The 16,310-nt window shown below is 37.3% G+C and overlaps 1 protein-coding gene across 1 annotated transcript; it reads left to right on the top strand.

Annotated features, from left to right (window-relative positions):
- The first annotated feature begins 4,172 nt into the window (after positions 1–4,172).
- On the top strand, positions 4,173–11,624 carry LOC108142062. The gene is made up of 6 exons (XM_017265748.1): positions 4,173–4,829; positions 7,889–8,204; positions 8,853–9,061; positions 9,443–9,698; positions 9,926–10,407; positions 10,980–11,624. The coding sequence occupies exons 1-6, from the start codon at positions 4,604–4,606 to the stop codon at positions 11,186–11,188; spliced, it is 1,698 nt and encodes a 565-aa protein (XP_017121237.1). The 5' UTR covers positions 4,173–4,603; the 3' UTR covers positions 11,189–11,624.
- Positions 11,625–16,310: the final 4,686 nt, after the last annotated feature.

Here is a 16,310-nt window from a genome sequence, read left to right as displayed (position 1 = left end):
GATAAACGTAACATAGGTTGGTAACGCTTTATGCGAAAGCTTTTAATTTTTGAACAATTCATATCCAATAATTACTTTCTTGTGATTTTTGTAAAAATATTTTTAAAATGTTCAATTACTAAACATAGCATATTCCTGATTAAATGTGAGATAAATCGTTTTTATAATCAAAGAATAAAAGAAAAACTATAGAAAAATTGAAAATTTAATTTGTTGGCCTTTTAATAAAGTAAAGTTTATATAAATAAATGCAAAAATGTAGTGATGTATATATTAATAGTCACATTCAAAAGTAATTAAAAATAAAGTTAGCTTTTAAATTTGCGAAAAAAGAAAATTTACTATCTGTAGATACTTTTTATTTACATCTTCTGATTATTGAGTTTTAGAGGGTAAGCGAAAGTTGTTCAAACTGCTAACAATTTGCCGCTAGCCTGATTGTATTGTGTGCCAGCTGACAAAAAATCAAAAATGAAAATAAAAATAAATCAGATAAGCGAAAATTACAAAGTAAACTCAACAGCATGGTGAACGCACACAAAGTTGCCTTTTCGGTTTTATGTGTGCGTGTGTGCGAGTGTTTGACTGTGTTTGTGTATGCGAGTGGTTGTGTGTTCGCCATTAACGAGGTCATTGGTAAGTAAGCTTGTTTGATGTGCCCCAGACATGTAATCCAGGCAGCGGGCCAGCAGGACATAGGCGGGGAACTCAAACAAACGCAGTCCGACCAACTGCCAGTTGGCCGAAAAGGAGGCGAGGGAAAGAAAGGACTCTGGTGACACCAGTGCTGTCAAACATTTATTTAAGAAAGGTCCACCAATCGAAAATTGACGGCTCTAATTGAAGATATCATTAAGATTAAAGATATGATTATATATGACACAATGGGTAGTATGACTACACAAATTTCAGACTTTAATTTAAATTACGCTAAGCCAAAAAAGTGTTTTAATCGATTAATTTCGAATTCGAGTCGCTGTGACATCATGGCCCATTGGGACATATGAGATTTTCACTCAGGGGCACCCAATTATCATGGAAAAGTACAAATACCTTTCGAAAATTTCAAAAAGTCCTTTGTTTTCAAAATTTTGGAACAATATGTTGTGAAAATGGTATCAGATGTCAAATGTAGAGCTAAAAAAGAATACGGTTTATTCTTTAATTCTTTATTCGTATTCTTTATTTTTTATATTTTAAGTGGGTTTCAAATTACATTAATTCAGCCAATGCCAAAGCCCAAAGCTTTAATTTTGTATTTCTTATTATTTAAGTAAAATAATGGAATTTTTAAATAAATCAGTTCCCAGTTATGAGGTCCACGGAATGAATTCATTTTTGTACTGCGTTCTTGGCAATAATTATTCCAATTCAAAAATAAAAAACCTTTTAAAATTGTTAATATTGTTTCATCTAAGATAAAGTTAAAAAGTAGTTAAAAATTTATATTTGTTTTTGGTATTAAAAAGTTTTGAAATAGGAAATATTTGTTAGCTTGAGAAACGATGTAATAAAGTAAAAACTCCAAGGCCAAATGTTGTTGCCCAGTGTAAAGAATAAAGAGCAAGAACAAGAAAAACGATATCCGGATGGAATTTCCTTAACAGGAAGCACAAATTTCACCGGAATAAGGCCAAAGGAACAGCACTTGTCCTAGCTTTACGGAGAGCGTTGCGCATACGCCGCGTGTGTCACGCGTTGGCATGTAAATTTCACCGCCCCCTGGAAGACTGCTAATGACATGAGCCCGGTGCCCAAGTTAAAGCCAGACCGAGACTTGGACTTGGTGGCGGTATGCAAATCAGTTTGCGTTTACTGTGGCGTCGACAATGATGGTCGCCACTCAATTATGCGCCGCACAGGAACGACATTCGCTGCCTACATTCGGGCATAAGCTAAATGGAAAAGTGTGGGGAAAAACGCTTTTGATTTTCGGGTGTCTTATAGCCAGACTGCAGCTGCTGGCCGCCCATTTTCCCCCGAGCGGTCTGCAGACTAACTGCTTTGATAGAAAACACATTTCAATTTGTGCCCGGAATCCCTTTTTTGGGGTTGTTAGACGATATCCTTCCCCCATGGGAAACACGTCAAAGGATTTAACGCGGCCAACAGGTGTTCCAATTGTTTTGGCTTCGTGTCGACGGTATTTTTAGTTTGCAGTGGCTCATTAAATTTTTAATTAGCAGAATTAGTGGAATGTGTTGCCAAGTGCGCACGAAAGTCGAGGGATTCCAATTCCTGATGGATTTGAGGCATTCTGTTTTGGGGCGTAGCCTTTCATTATTAATGTTCGGTAAGTATAGTCCTGGAATATTTTTTTTTTTCGTATTCCCCTTGGACAATGACGTTACAGGTATCCAGAACCTGGTATTGAACCAAATATTTCACGAAACTCTGGTCTTGACTAGCTAAAAATAGACTTGGTGGCTTTATGTCACATCGCATATATTAACCTATCTAATTAACATATAAATGGGTGGCCAGGGAACAGGAGCATTTTATAAATTACAGGAAATTACCATGCGTGTCACTGGGTTAGTAACTTTTTTTCGGAGCGGAAGCGATGGAAATTATGCCATAAAAAATGGTTAGCCTTATCAAGGGGCAAAAGCTTAGGCAAAAAGCAGCAAATTACTTCTAATAAAAATGTTAACTGTTGGGGTTTTTCAAAGGGCAAATCAAAATAAAATTTTGAAGGTAGAAGAGCCTGATTAATTTCGATTAAACTTAAGAAAACAAAAACAAAAAAAATGGTTTTAAAATTAAAAAAAAAACTTTTTTTTAAGCTTACATTTACAATTTTTTTTTTAATTTGAATTTTAAAATTTATTTAATTTTTAAATAAGCTTTAAAGACTTATTACATTGTTTATTTTTCAAGATATAGTATTGGTTTATCCAAATCGGACGAATATTAAAAAAATAAATGAAACAAAATTGTAAGTTCCCTAATTTTCAATTTTTGTTTGTAATTTTTTTTTTTGTAAATTGTTTAGTAAGTCATATAACGCTTTCATTTTTATTTAAATCGGAAAACAATATCATATAGCTGACATAGGAGCCATCGAATAACTGGCCTAAAAATCATCATAGCTTCATATGATAATTCATAAAATTCAAAATTAAAATGTTTTAAAAATGTTTTAATTTTTTTTAAATTTTGCAATAGCTGCAAGGCATATAAACTTAGGCTAGCCGAAGTTTGCTTTCATTCTTGTTTAATAATAAAATAAATTAAAAACCAAATTTTTATAAATAAAACAAATTAGGTACTATTTACAAACAAATGTTTAAAAAAATGTATATTTTTGCTATTGTATAAAAAATTAATCAAAAGTATTTTTTATCGTTTTGAAATTTTGTTAGCTTTTATTTTCTAAAGTTACAAATACAGAGTACAAAATGCAAAACATTTTTGCTTAAGAAACAAAGGCTTTGCCAACTTTTATATTTATTATTTTTAAATTAATTAAGAAACTGACTGAACCGGTGTCGCATTTATTTGTAAAAGCTAGGTGTCAGTCAGTTACCTTCAATGACAGCCCTCGATTATGGAATAAATGCAATTATACAATTATTTATAGATACAGATACTCATTATGCCACTCGTTGCGCACTTCACAGCTTATTTTATTTTGTCGCATCTTTTGTGGCAGAGAAACTAGTGTTCAAGTTAATAATTTACTGCGCTCGGCACAAAGCGACTGGCAAATTATTTATGATAATGCTACCCTGGCCCGCTATAGAAACCTAATAACAATAATATTGCTGATTAAGCATTAATCAAAGCGGCCAAGCTGGGGAGAGCAACAACAAAGAAAGCAAAATAAAGCCACAAGACAATGGGCCACAAGAGCTCGGAGAAAAAGGGAAAGTGATGATCTAGAGGCCAACGAAATGTATGAAACCTGGCCGCCTTAATTATGGAAAAAAGCTAGGCCCGATATATGGATTTTTAATTTAGCCTTTCCGAAACAATACAAAACACCGAACTGTTTGTCAACTGATAAGCGACCACTGATAAAAGAAAAGGCATTTCCAAAATTTTCACCCCAAAGAGAAAGAGAGACAGAGAGAGAGAGAGAGAGAGAGCAAAAGCTCCGGCGAAAGCTTTTCTTTTCGGCCTTGGCTTTGGTTCGTCTTTGGCTGAGACTTCGACTTCGTTTATGGCCAACAGCTGATCCGATTTGGCCAGATGTTGGACGGGCTTTAACCCGCCGAGTCAGTTGCGCGGCACAGGTTAAAGCAAGCGGTTCGTGTGCCGGAAAAATCGGAAATCAAAGCTATAGAATTAAACGGCAATTGGACTATTTATGATTTTTGTGCTGTGACAAATGAGATTTATTTGCGGACAATAGTTGAATTTGGCAATTAACTAGAATTGTTTTTTTAGAGCTGTACATTCTGACTAGCAAAAATCGAGAAAAAATATAATAAATAAAAATTTCTAACTAAAAGACTACTTGAAAACCAAAACAACACACTATTTGTGACCCCCTGGCAACACTTGCATTTTCCCTCACGACCAATCGCCCAATAACTCCCGACTGACACACATTTGATGAGAACAAATAGCAAACTAAAATAAATCAACCGAAAAAATAATGTCAACGAAATCAATGGCAGGCCACGGCAGCTGCAACATGTTTCTGCTGTGTCTGCTGCTGCTGTTGCTGCCGGCAGCCTCCCCAGTCCGCTTACCCAAGAACAGCAGCGAAAACAATGCAACGGCAGCAGCAACACCAAAAGCAACAGCAACATCAACGGCGACAGCAGCAACATCTGCTGCTGGTAGCAACAATGCCAATGCCAAGGCTGCCAGCAAATATGGTGAGTCCTATAAGCCAAGGAATACATTTTCAGGCGGTCGCAGGGCCAGTTGGAGTTGCAGATGCAGCTACTTAAAGTCTGCGGTTGCAGGCTACACATAAAAAAAATAAGACATCCGCACACAAAAATAAAAGCTGATAGTTAATATAAAAGATAAACAATTTTTGAGTAATAAAGGTAAAAATATCCATATTTATCAAAATTGCTTGTAAATAGACAAGGTCTCAGCTACTGAGCTAAATTTTATAACTTTTTTTTGTATAAAACACATTACAAATTTTAAATCTCAGTCCTACGCTCTGTCCACACTTTTTCAAATTTAAACGGAAAGTAAAATCAATTTTTAAAATTCGCAGTAAAAAAAGCAAGGTGATGAGACAAAGTCTCAGATAACTATTTAGTTCAGAATTGATTTTAATAAAAAGCAAAATTATTCCTTTTTCTTCTGGTTACAATATAAAAGTTTTACAAATGGCAGACAAATAATGCAAGGTTGGTGATTTATAAATTTCAAATTCAAAACTCTCAGCATTTAAGATTGATGTCTATTAATTAATACGAATGGATATATAATGCAGCCAAATACACAAAATTTAGTACAGGCGGCATTTAAATTTATCAAAAACTTTTTAGATTTTGTACATTGAATATAAAATCATATTTTCTAAAAGTGTCGATTTCCCTGTTTGCCTTTGTCAGTTGAAGGCTGGCTAATTGCATTTGGTCACGATCGGTGCGCTTTTTTCCCTGAACCTAGTTATGTTCCTTGAGGTATTTTCGCTACGTCTGCCCTTGGTGGCAAACGAAAGACTCAGACAACGAACTTGTCCGGCGGTCCTGCTTTTTCTGTTGCACTGTGTGCCAATCATGTGGGCATGCTGGAAATGTGCCGACATTTCCTTTTGACCGCTAAAAAGGGGGCGCTGGCACGCCCAGAACCGCAGAGCGGAAATTGCCCAGATGCCCATTTTCGATGGAGAGCAAAAGTGTCATTATGCCGGGGTAAAATGCCAGTAATTGTGTTGGACACAAAAAACACGTTTCGGCCAGTTCTTTCTCTCTAATCGAATTAGCCAAAGCGCTGCAATCAACTTGGCAAACGATGACAGATCAAGATTGATCTGGCCAAATGATGGGAGCAATGACAATTTATCGGCCGATCTTTTATTACAGAACTTCCCGGCTGCAATCGAAAATTAATGAATCTCTAAGCCACTTCCTTCCTTTCTTGCGTAACATCGCAGTGACAGCTCTAAAAATATATGGCCTATCCGAAATTTAGTGCACCGTCATCGATAAGCTTCCCAAGACCAAGATTTCCATTAATCACAGCGATGCTGCAATTGGAGTGCCTGTCATTTTCCGTGGCATTTTCTAATCATTTTTCGTTTTTTTTTTGTTGGCATAGCAGCAGTGGCATCTCGCCGTAGCCCCGATGTCAGAATTTGTGCCATTGCAGAATTTTTACTTTTCCATGTTCTCTGTGCGAAATTCGCCTAAAAATGCTGCCGCCGCGCCATCCACAGCCACACACAAAATCGGTGTCAATGATTTCAACATGGGAAAAGCATGGAAAAGACAGCCACACGAAGCAGCAACATCTGCAAACATTGCCCGCATCGGCAACATGGCCAACTCAAACCAACGAGCTGCGGCAAATGGCATTTCTAATTGCAGATTATGCAAGGTTCTGCTGGCTCAAAAGAAGTCACCAAAGCTGGCTGTCTTGGGAAATCGCCTGGAAATCGGGGCTAAGTGGGTACGGAAAACTGAAAATTTACTAGGACTCGGCGCCGAGATTAATGGGTTATTGATCAGGGATTTATTGCTGGGAGACTCGCCAGGGGAGTTTTCTTGTAAAAGAAACCCAGGCTTATAAAATTAAAGTAATTACTTATTTATTAACTAGAGGCAGAAAAATTATTTCCAAGTATATAGAAGAAAGCCAAAAGCACTGCACCTTAAAACTGTGATAAAACTTTGAATTTAGATTAAAAATAAATAAATTTCTTACCAGTACTGTTTGCGGGAAAATAATATTAAGTTAATTTATTATTACTTGAATTGACTCATGACAAAAACTTGTTTTCCTAAAAGGATACTTTGTCTAATAAAAATAAGGAAACATGATTAATTGTAAGTGAAGTTTTGAGTTTTTACTTTTTTTTATGAAATTTGGTAAAATTGGTATTCATAAAATTTTTTAAAGACTGATGCTGGCCATCTTAGATAATGTAACAAGTATAATAATTCGATTGCTTAAATAACTAGATTTGATTGAACAAATTATAATTTGCTTAAGATAAAATTTGGGTTTTAAAGTATACCACTAAAGTCAAATAAACAGAAGGGAATTAGCACAAAAAATAATACTACAGAGTTAATATATACCTATGTATTTTGTTATGATCATTTGAAGTATGAATTTAAAGCTACACATTTAAGGGGTAAGTTCTGGGAGACTTGGAAGTTGCACCATCACTGCGCTCCAATGAACCGACAAGTCGACATTTGACGCTACATTTTAGAGTGTTCAACTGAAGCTCTTAAAGGCATTTCAAGCTCCTGCTTGAAGCACAAGTTCCTGGGCTATACCCCCCATCCCATTAGCCGCCCAGCATCATGGTCAGGTCTTGTTTTTATTCCACCTTAACTGCCAGCTCCCCTTGGCTAATTCTCGTCACACTTTGTGCCAGATCCCCCATCACTCGCAGCTGGAGAAGTGGTGAACTGGGGACTCCAACTGGCAGCACACTTCAGATCTTCTTCTGCCGATCTGCCAGTGGGAACAGCCACTAAGTGGTGGCCACAAAAACGATCAAGCCGAACGAATGAAACAGAACTAATCCAAAAGCGTGTCTGAAACGAGTTCCTTGCCCCCGAACTCACTTCTAGTACTTGTATAGTCTTGTGGTAACCGTGGTAGCTGATTTGCATGCAAGAAACACCTCCAACTGCAACTCCAACTGCCATTGCCACTGTACTATGGCCACGAATCTTGGCTATAACCCCGTTTTCCCGTTTGCTGCCCATACTCATGCCTTTGTAACCTTCGATAGAGATACGCGGCGTTGCCGGTGAACCAAATTACAAATCGGTGAATCTGACCTGGGAAGTTGAATTCGTGCCGACGGCCCATGACACAGATTCGAGCCCCAACTCCGGCTCCCACTTCGGCAGCTCCAACTCCAGAGCAGGCCAGGTGAACGCGACAAATATGAGCGTCGATGTGGAACCGCCCCGGGCTCTGGCATTCCAGATCTTCTACTGCGAGATGCAAAACTACGGCCCACAGCGGTGTCGCGTCAAATTGGTGAACGGCACCACTGCCGAAAAGTCTCAGGAGGATCAGGAGGAGGAGCACGATCCCTTAGGGTAAGTTGTTCTGCCATTTAGGGAACTCCACGGGAGTGCCCCACAAAACTACAAATTGACTTTGTTATTTTAAATTGGCCTGCATTGAATTTAACATCATCTAAGAACTTGGTTTTCAATAAAAGATTCAAAATGTATTACTTTGAAAAAAGCAAACTTCGGCAAACCGAAGTTCATATACGCTTGCAGCTATTGCATATTCTTGAAAACATTAAACTAATGATTAACTTGCGTATACGTTCAAAAACATTGCAGCTATGATGATTTGCAGCTTAATTATTCGATAGTTTCTATCCCAGCTATATGATATCTTTTCCGATTTTAATAAAATTAAAAGGAAATTCTGAACTCTCAAATTATTATTAAGTCGAAAAGAATTAAAAAAACAAAAAAATTACAAAATAAAAAAGGTACATTTTTTCAAAATTTGTTTTTTTTTTTAAATTTTTTATTGTTCTCATGGAAGCTTTAAGTTATATTCGTCCGATTTTGATGAAATTTAAACCGTAACTCTAAAATATTTAAGCATTACTAGATTTCGAAGAAATAAAAAGAAAATTAAAAAACAGCAAAGTAATAACAGCACGATGTTAACACAAATAATTTTTGCTCTGTAATTTTATATAAAACATTTTATTTGGAGTGCAGTTCTCAGGTGCAGCATTTTGCCGCCGCTGTGGACAACTTGCGGATGGCCACCAAATACAGTTTCCACATTCGTCCGGCGGCTCAAAGGCGCCTCCAGGCTGGCGGTACTCGAAGTTCCAATGCCCGCGCCGAGTTTCACGACGAAAATGAGATTGAGAGTGGAGCGGGACACCTGCCTGGTCAAAGCATTGTCATACCTACTAAGGGCTGTAAGTAGACGCAAATTATTATTTTTATCAAGCTTCTTTACTTTCTGCTTTCTATTTTTTTATGATTGGAGCTGAATTGGAAAAATTGAATTTTAATTTTAATTCGAAAAGTTTTGGAATCTTTAATTTGTAGAAAAACATTTGTAAGCTGTAATGATTATCAGGTTTTGGAAATTGAAAGTATAAATGGAATCAAAGGAAAAATTTTAATACGTTATTATTAAGAACCATTATCAAAAATTTTAAATGCTAAACAATAATTGGTATAAAGGAACTCCTATTTAGTTTATAAAAAATTAATTTCTTTAGCAAATCACTTCATTAAATGTTTAAAAAGCAGTGTACAAAATATTCTAAATATTTGTTTTAAAAATTTCTCAGTCACTGCTCACGCCACCCAGTGTTTGCCACACGCCTCTGAGATCGAGGTGGAGACCGGTCCATATTTTGGAGGACGTATTGTCGTGGATGGTGGAAATTGTGGCATCAAGGGCGATGCAAGTGATTCAGCGGACAAGTACACAATGAGGATCGATCACAAAGAATGTGGAAGTTTGGTTAAACCAGAGACCAATACGGTAGAGACCTTTATCACGGTGCAGGAGAATCTGGGCATCTTCACTCACAGCACAAGACGGTAAGAAAACTAATAAGTTTAAAAACAGATTGTTAAAACAATGTTTCACTACATATTTGATTAAAAAGAAATTACTTAATTTCAAAATTAATAGCAATAACCTTTCTACAGAAAATATCATACTTTCTCTTACACCCAATTTTCTATATGTTAAAAACGTAAAACTTAATCAAAGTTCCATACAACAAAGAGTAAATCATGTTTAAAAGTTAATTTTTCCATTCCAGCTTTGTAGTGGTCTGTAGCTATCAGTCGGGCATGCAGACGGTCCGGGCAAGCTTCACTGTACCCGGCAAGAACGGAGTGGCCGCCGCCTACGAGCCCAACGATCCCTTTGAACCGGACGAGGATCAGCGTTTGGGCAGGGAGCTCCGTCAGATGCGCTACGTCAACAAGACGGAGCTGGTGCTGCGGGAGCCAGCGGACTCCCAGACCGATTCCCAATCGGATTCTGAGTCTGTGGAACAGGCGGCGGTGGTGGAGCAGACCCAGCCGCCCACCACGGAGCTGGCTACTCAGCCCAGAGGTCAGGGCAGAGCTCTGAACCTCAACGAGGTCAATAGCTTTGACAAGGAGCCGGCGGAGGAGGGTCATCATTTGGAGTCAGTGGTGGGCACCAAGTACGCCAAACTGGTTGTGGACCAGACCCACGACTCCTGGTTGCCACTGGAGGTGGGCTCGCCACCAGCTGGTAACGTCGAGGATGAAGGTAAGTGGCCTGTCAGCGACAATCGTGATTCCTTAATACCCGTATAGTTACAGAGAAAGAAAATATTAAATCTTTTTTTTTTGAGGATGAACGTTAATTTTTGTATTTTTAGTTATTTATCTAGACAAACCTTTTAAGAAAATTAATTTGTGGAATTGTTATATATATATTTGAAGGTCTTACGTTCTCAAATTATTTTTGATGATGGTTATATTAGTTATACTATTTTTAATTATTTTCCTTGATTAAACTTTTACTACAAATATTTACTAATCAGAATCAATTCAAATACACAACAAAAAATGTTATCCAATATTCCTATATTACAATATGATTAAAGCATAAGACTTAAAATATTTGAATCTGCCAAACAATTTAATTAAAATGGTAAATTATTTTAATAATAACAATTATAATTGTTAGTGCTTAAAAACATGCATATCAAAGAAAATATGTACAGAAAACTTGTAACTACTAATCTGTTACTTTAAAGCTATATGTATGTATGTATGTTCTGTTATATCTTTGAATGTTCTTAAATGATTTTTGTATGATTTTTTTCTCTTGTGCAGCCGTTCTGCGTTATATTGGCTCCCATCTGAGCAGCGTGCTGGTAACCGTTTCGCTATCTGTGATAATCATCAGCATTTGCATCGTTCTGCTGCAGCGCCAGCGAATCCGCTCGCCGCCCCGCAGCCCCGCCCCCTCGCTGACCGCCCACCTGCCGCACAAGACGCTGCCGCGTGCTCTGCAGCAGCAGCAGTACCAGTGCACCTTGTAGGTGCCCCATCTCATCTTCCCTCCTGCCCCCTAAAACTCCACCGACTGCTCCGCCTCCGTCCTCCGATTTCCAGCTCGCTATGCCCACTTGTCTTGCTGAATGTCAAAAACGAAGGAAAGAAAAAAGAAAACTCCATTTAGCTGAAGATGACTGCGCATAACCACGCCCCCCACTTCCCCCGAAATCCTGGATCTGCGCTTTCCAACTCAAAACCCCAACGGTACCAGCGGGATTGGCATCCTCCGATTTACATAATTGTAATCTCGAACTCGACTCTGGCCGAGCTTTAACTCCAATTGCGTTTTGGATCACGAGGGAGGACGAGCGGACAGGGGAAGTTCTCATAGAGCGAGATTAGTATGTAGTCCTCTAGGCTTACGAATTTTGTATAAATTATTTATTCCCAAAAAAAATATATATTTATAGCTACAAAATACATTTTCTGGGTATTATTTGGCATAGTTTCAAAGGTGAGATGTAAGCGTACCAAATAAAAATATATAACATATATATATGACTAAAAATGAACATGCAACTGATTTTATAACATGAATTTAAAACAAAATTTTAAACACTGCGTTAGCTCTACTACCTGTTTTGACATTATTATCTTACTACTACAGTTAATAGGTATTATGTGGCACTGTTTTTTTATTGAATATTTATTAATGACAGTACATAAAAAAGACTCATCAACAGATAATCAATGCGATTTTAATAACTCAAGCTAACTTTAATTTATTTCTTATTTTGATATTATATTATACATATTAATTATTTTATTCTTTTACATTTTTTCATTACCTATTTTCAGCAGTTGATTAAACGAATTGTGTTAAAAAACAAGAAAGAAAGCAAACTTCGGCAAGCCGAAGTTCATATACCCTTGCAGCTATCGCAAGAATTAAATATTTTTGAAAGCATTAAAATTATGATTTACTTGCGTATATGTTTAAAAACATTGAAGCTATGACGATTTGCAGCATAATTATTTGATTGTTCATTTATATATTTTTATTATTTGTATGGGAGCTATATGATATAGTCGTCCGATTTTGATGAAATTTAAACCATAATTCTGAAATATTTAACCATTGCTATATGTCGAAGAACTAAAAAAAAAATTAAAAAACAGCAAAGTTATAATTTTTTTCCTATGGGAGCTATATGCTATAGTCGTCCGATTTTGATGAAATTTAAAACTTAATTCTGAAATACTTAACCATTACTATATCTCGAAGAACTAAACAAAAAATTAAAAAACAGAAAAGTTATAATTTTTTTCATTTATTTTTCGGATTGTTCCTATGGGAGCTATATGCTATAGTCGTCCGATTTTGATGAAATTTAAACCGTAAATCAGAAATATTTTACCATTACTATATGTCAAAGAACTAAACAAAAAATTAAAAAACAGCAAAGTTATAATTTTTTTTCATTTATTTTTCCGATTGTTCCTATAGGAGCTATATGCTATAGTCGTCCGATCCGGCTCGTTCCGACTTATATACTACCTGCAATAGAAAGACAACTTTTGGGAAAGTTTCAAGCAGATAGCTTTAAAACTGAGAGACTAGTTTGCATATAAACGGACGGACAGACGGACAGACGGACGGACAGACGGACAGACGGACAGACGGACATGGCTAGATCGACTCTACTAGTGATGCTGATCAAGAATATATATACTTTATAGGGTCGGAAACGTCTCCTTCACTGCGTTGCAAACTTCTGACTGAAATTATAATACCCTCTGCAAGGGTATAAAAAATAAACATATACATTTTTCAAAAATAACTTAAAATTTATGAGTTACTTTAAAATTTTAGCTGGCCTACAATCTAAACCAGGTCTAATAAAAATTTACAACACCAGACAGCTTTTTATTAATAATAGATAGTAAAAAGATTTATAGCTGCGAAGCAAGTTAAATAAATGCATAGCCTAGATTGATTTCCGTTTGAAAGTATTTCCCAAACTTCATTTTAGTTGGGAAAGAAAGTCAGTCAATAGGCAAGTTATCAAAAATAGATGCCAAGTTCCCACTTCCGCTCCAGTAGTTTGCCAAAATGTAGATTTATACCGTCATCATCATCAGAAAGATAATTTAGGAAATAGGTTCTTAACGATTCCATCAAGAGTACGAATGTTAAATGTGTCTCCGCTTCTGGTCGTAAAACAGAATTACGAAATTATGTTAAGACGTTGGCTCGTCAGACGGCGATTTGCATGGAAGTGGCACACGAAGTGTTGTCAACTCCGCACGTTTGAGGTTCTCCAGGTTCTTAAAGGTTCCCCTCTTGGACTTTATGGGGTTCTCCGCCTCAAACGGAAGCCGGCAAATAAAACATGAAACATGCGAACCGACACAAGACATAAAACTGCAGTCAAAGGGGGCTCGACTTGTTATTGTTGCCGGTTGCAGGTTCCAGGTTTCCCAACATGGAGTGGAGGCTCTCAGTCAAATACCAAGTGCAAGTCCGAAATCCGAATCCGAATCCAAAAACCAAAACCCCAGACCCAGTTGGTTGCGACGTGCCCACGGTGAGACCCTGGCGAAAGGCGTTCTTTTTAACTTTCTGATTGAAGTGCCTGGACTTGGGGCTCGCAGAATTTTGCATAGAAAAGCCATTAGGTTGGGATTTTCATCATCATCATCATCATCGCCATCAGATACAAAAAGTTTGTCTGGCCTTTTGTTTGCATTATTAGAACACAAAAACCAAGTGAGCGTTAAGATCGCGCGCGCAAAAGCCGAACAAACAAAATAGAAAACAACAATATACTAAATAAATAAACTTTCTCATCTGCAAACTAGAATGCACTTAAAAAAATATTTTGATATACAAAATATTAATATTTATATTACTTTGATGAATTTTCAAAATTTTACAACATCAAAATCATCATTTCATTATTGTAAGTAATATTTTCCTTATGTAAAGATTTGAGTGATTTAAAAACCATTAAGGATCTAAAAACCATATAATTTTTTGTTTACTTTAAGACAAACTTTGGATAAATCGAATATAAAATAATTGATTCCAAAAAATTACTAAGAATAACAATTTGTAAGTTGTCATAAATAAATAGATACACAAATTAATTTGATTTGCAAATCAAAATGGCCAATTGGTAAGGAAAAAAATACTGGGTATCAGCCTTTTTTTATTGAGAAAATTGTCAAAAAGTATTCAGCTTTTATGTTAATTGGTATTTTATTTTATGATAATATATATTTCCTATTTCCTTTTTGTTTACCAGGATTTTGACATATTTCAGTCTTGTTTTTCCCCCTTTTTTTAGTAAAACCAAAAATGAATTTTGATCAAAGATAGGTTTTTAAGTAATTTTTGTTAGTGCTGCTACAAAACTGAAAGAATCGGCGACCAAATCCAAATCCAAGTCCAAGCCTTTGCCTTCACCTTCACCCATTTCAATGGGCCTTTACAACCATGCTGCACCACCGCAACCGCCGGCGGCTGCTCAAATTTCAAGTTTCACCCACAGTGGGCCGTGGCGTTTTGACGTTGATTAACATGTGGCATACATAAATCTGTGGTGGGATTGGGCTTCCGTTTCCCTTTTCGAACGCACTCTCCAGACCGCGAGATCTCCAGATCTCTAGATGGCGGCCGAGCATAACGCGGTGCATTCACCATTGGGGAAACACTAGGGAACGAGTGGAGAACCGCCGGGGAGTCGTGGACCCGTGCATAATGAGGCCAACGATCTTGGCCAAGAAGACAGCCGAACCAGTTAATGAGCCGCCGAGCTGTCTTGGATTTGGATTAGAATGCGAGCAGCTGACGAGACGAAGACGAAAGTAAAACTGCCTCGAGAAAGTTTCCATTTCTGGCCAAATATCGAGATCATTTTTCTTTCTGGCCCGGCCGTGTATTATTAACGTTAAAACGCAGCTGGGGAGCGTTTTCTAGGGGTAATTATTGGACCACCTTCTCCGGTTTACTTCTAATTATTTGCGACCTGAACTCGAGATTCGTGTCAGATCCCCAGATCTGCATTCTGCCGGCAAATTGCTCCCAAATGACGGTCCTCCTCCGTTTGGGCCCACAACAGAATCTGGGTTATCTTTTGGGCAATCGTGATCTGGCAGAACCACAAAATGGAAAAATGGAACAGCCGACAAGCGACTCATTGTTTTTAGCCATCATCAGCGGACTCCGTTCGGTGCCGTTTCTGTTTTGTTTTCGAACTCAACTTCTGGGGTAATGACAGTCGCACTTTTGAATGATTATTATTATGAATTATGTGTGGTTTTGTGGGGCCAGCAGTGGGACCAGAAATCGGTGACAAATTGGGGAATTGTTTTCAGCTCAAAATGGGTGAATTTAAGTGGCTATGAGGTCAAATACCATTTTTGCAGAGGTTGTCGACAGCTTTTGATTGATGAGTTTTTGTTTTTAAATGCCAGTTCTTAAATGTAATTTTCATTAGGGAACTCTTTGCGGACGATTCGAACATGCCGGAGTAATCGGAAATCCTGAAGAACATGTCACTGGTGTTCTTTTCTTCCCATGGAGCCAGCCAAGGATCCATACTTCCCAGAAGGCTAGCCTCGAAGTTAAACAAGGTGCCAAAGGTCAAGAAGCACTGAAAGTTTTAAAACTAGCAGTTACAGTTTGGCCTGATAAATAGTTTTACTGAACTTAGCACACTTCTAGTTTGAAAAAAAAATAGATTGGCAACCTCATATGAACAGATACCGAGAAACTATTTGATGTCAGAAATAAAACTCTTAACCCCAAGAAAAATGGAAAACATTATTTTTACAATCCTGAGATCACTTGCTGCTCCCACAAGTTCAACTGAGTTCAAGCGAATAAATCCGGAATGGTTATAAGATTGTGCAGAAACTACTCTTCCGAAACAGGTCTTTAAGTCTATGATACTTTGATGACATCACCGGCAAAATGCCCTTTTAATTCAAGAGAGACAGACCAGACTCTACAAAGTCGCAGTGAATATGGCATGACTATAACCATTATGCAGTGTCTATATAAAGTGTAACTACAAATGCTTGGAACATAATTTAGCGTAAATAAAAACCTGATGTTTGGTTAATTTTCTTTTCCATTTCTCGCCAAGATTCCCCTCACGC

The sequence above is a fragment of the Drosophila elegans genome, unplaced genomic scaffold (genome assembly GCF_018152505.1).
Source record: "Drosophila elegans isolate 14027-0461.03 unplaced genomic scaffold, ASM1815250v1 contig_814, whole genome shotgun sequence".
Taxonomy (NCBI): Eukaryota; Metazoa; Arthropoda; class Insecta; order Diptera; family Drosophilidae; genus Drosophila; species Drosophila elegans.
This window is presented reverse-complemented; position numbering and strand designations above follow the sequence as displayed.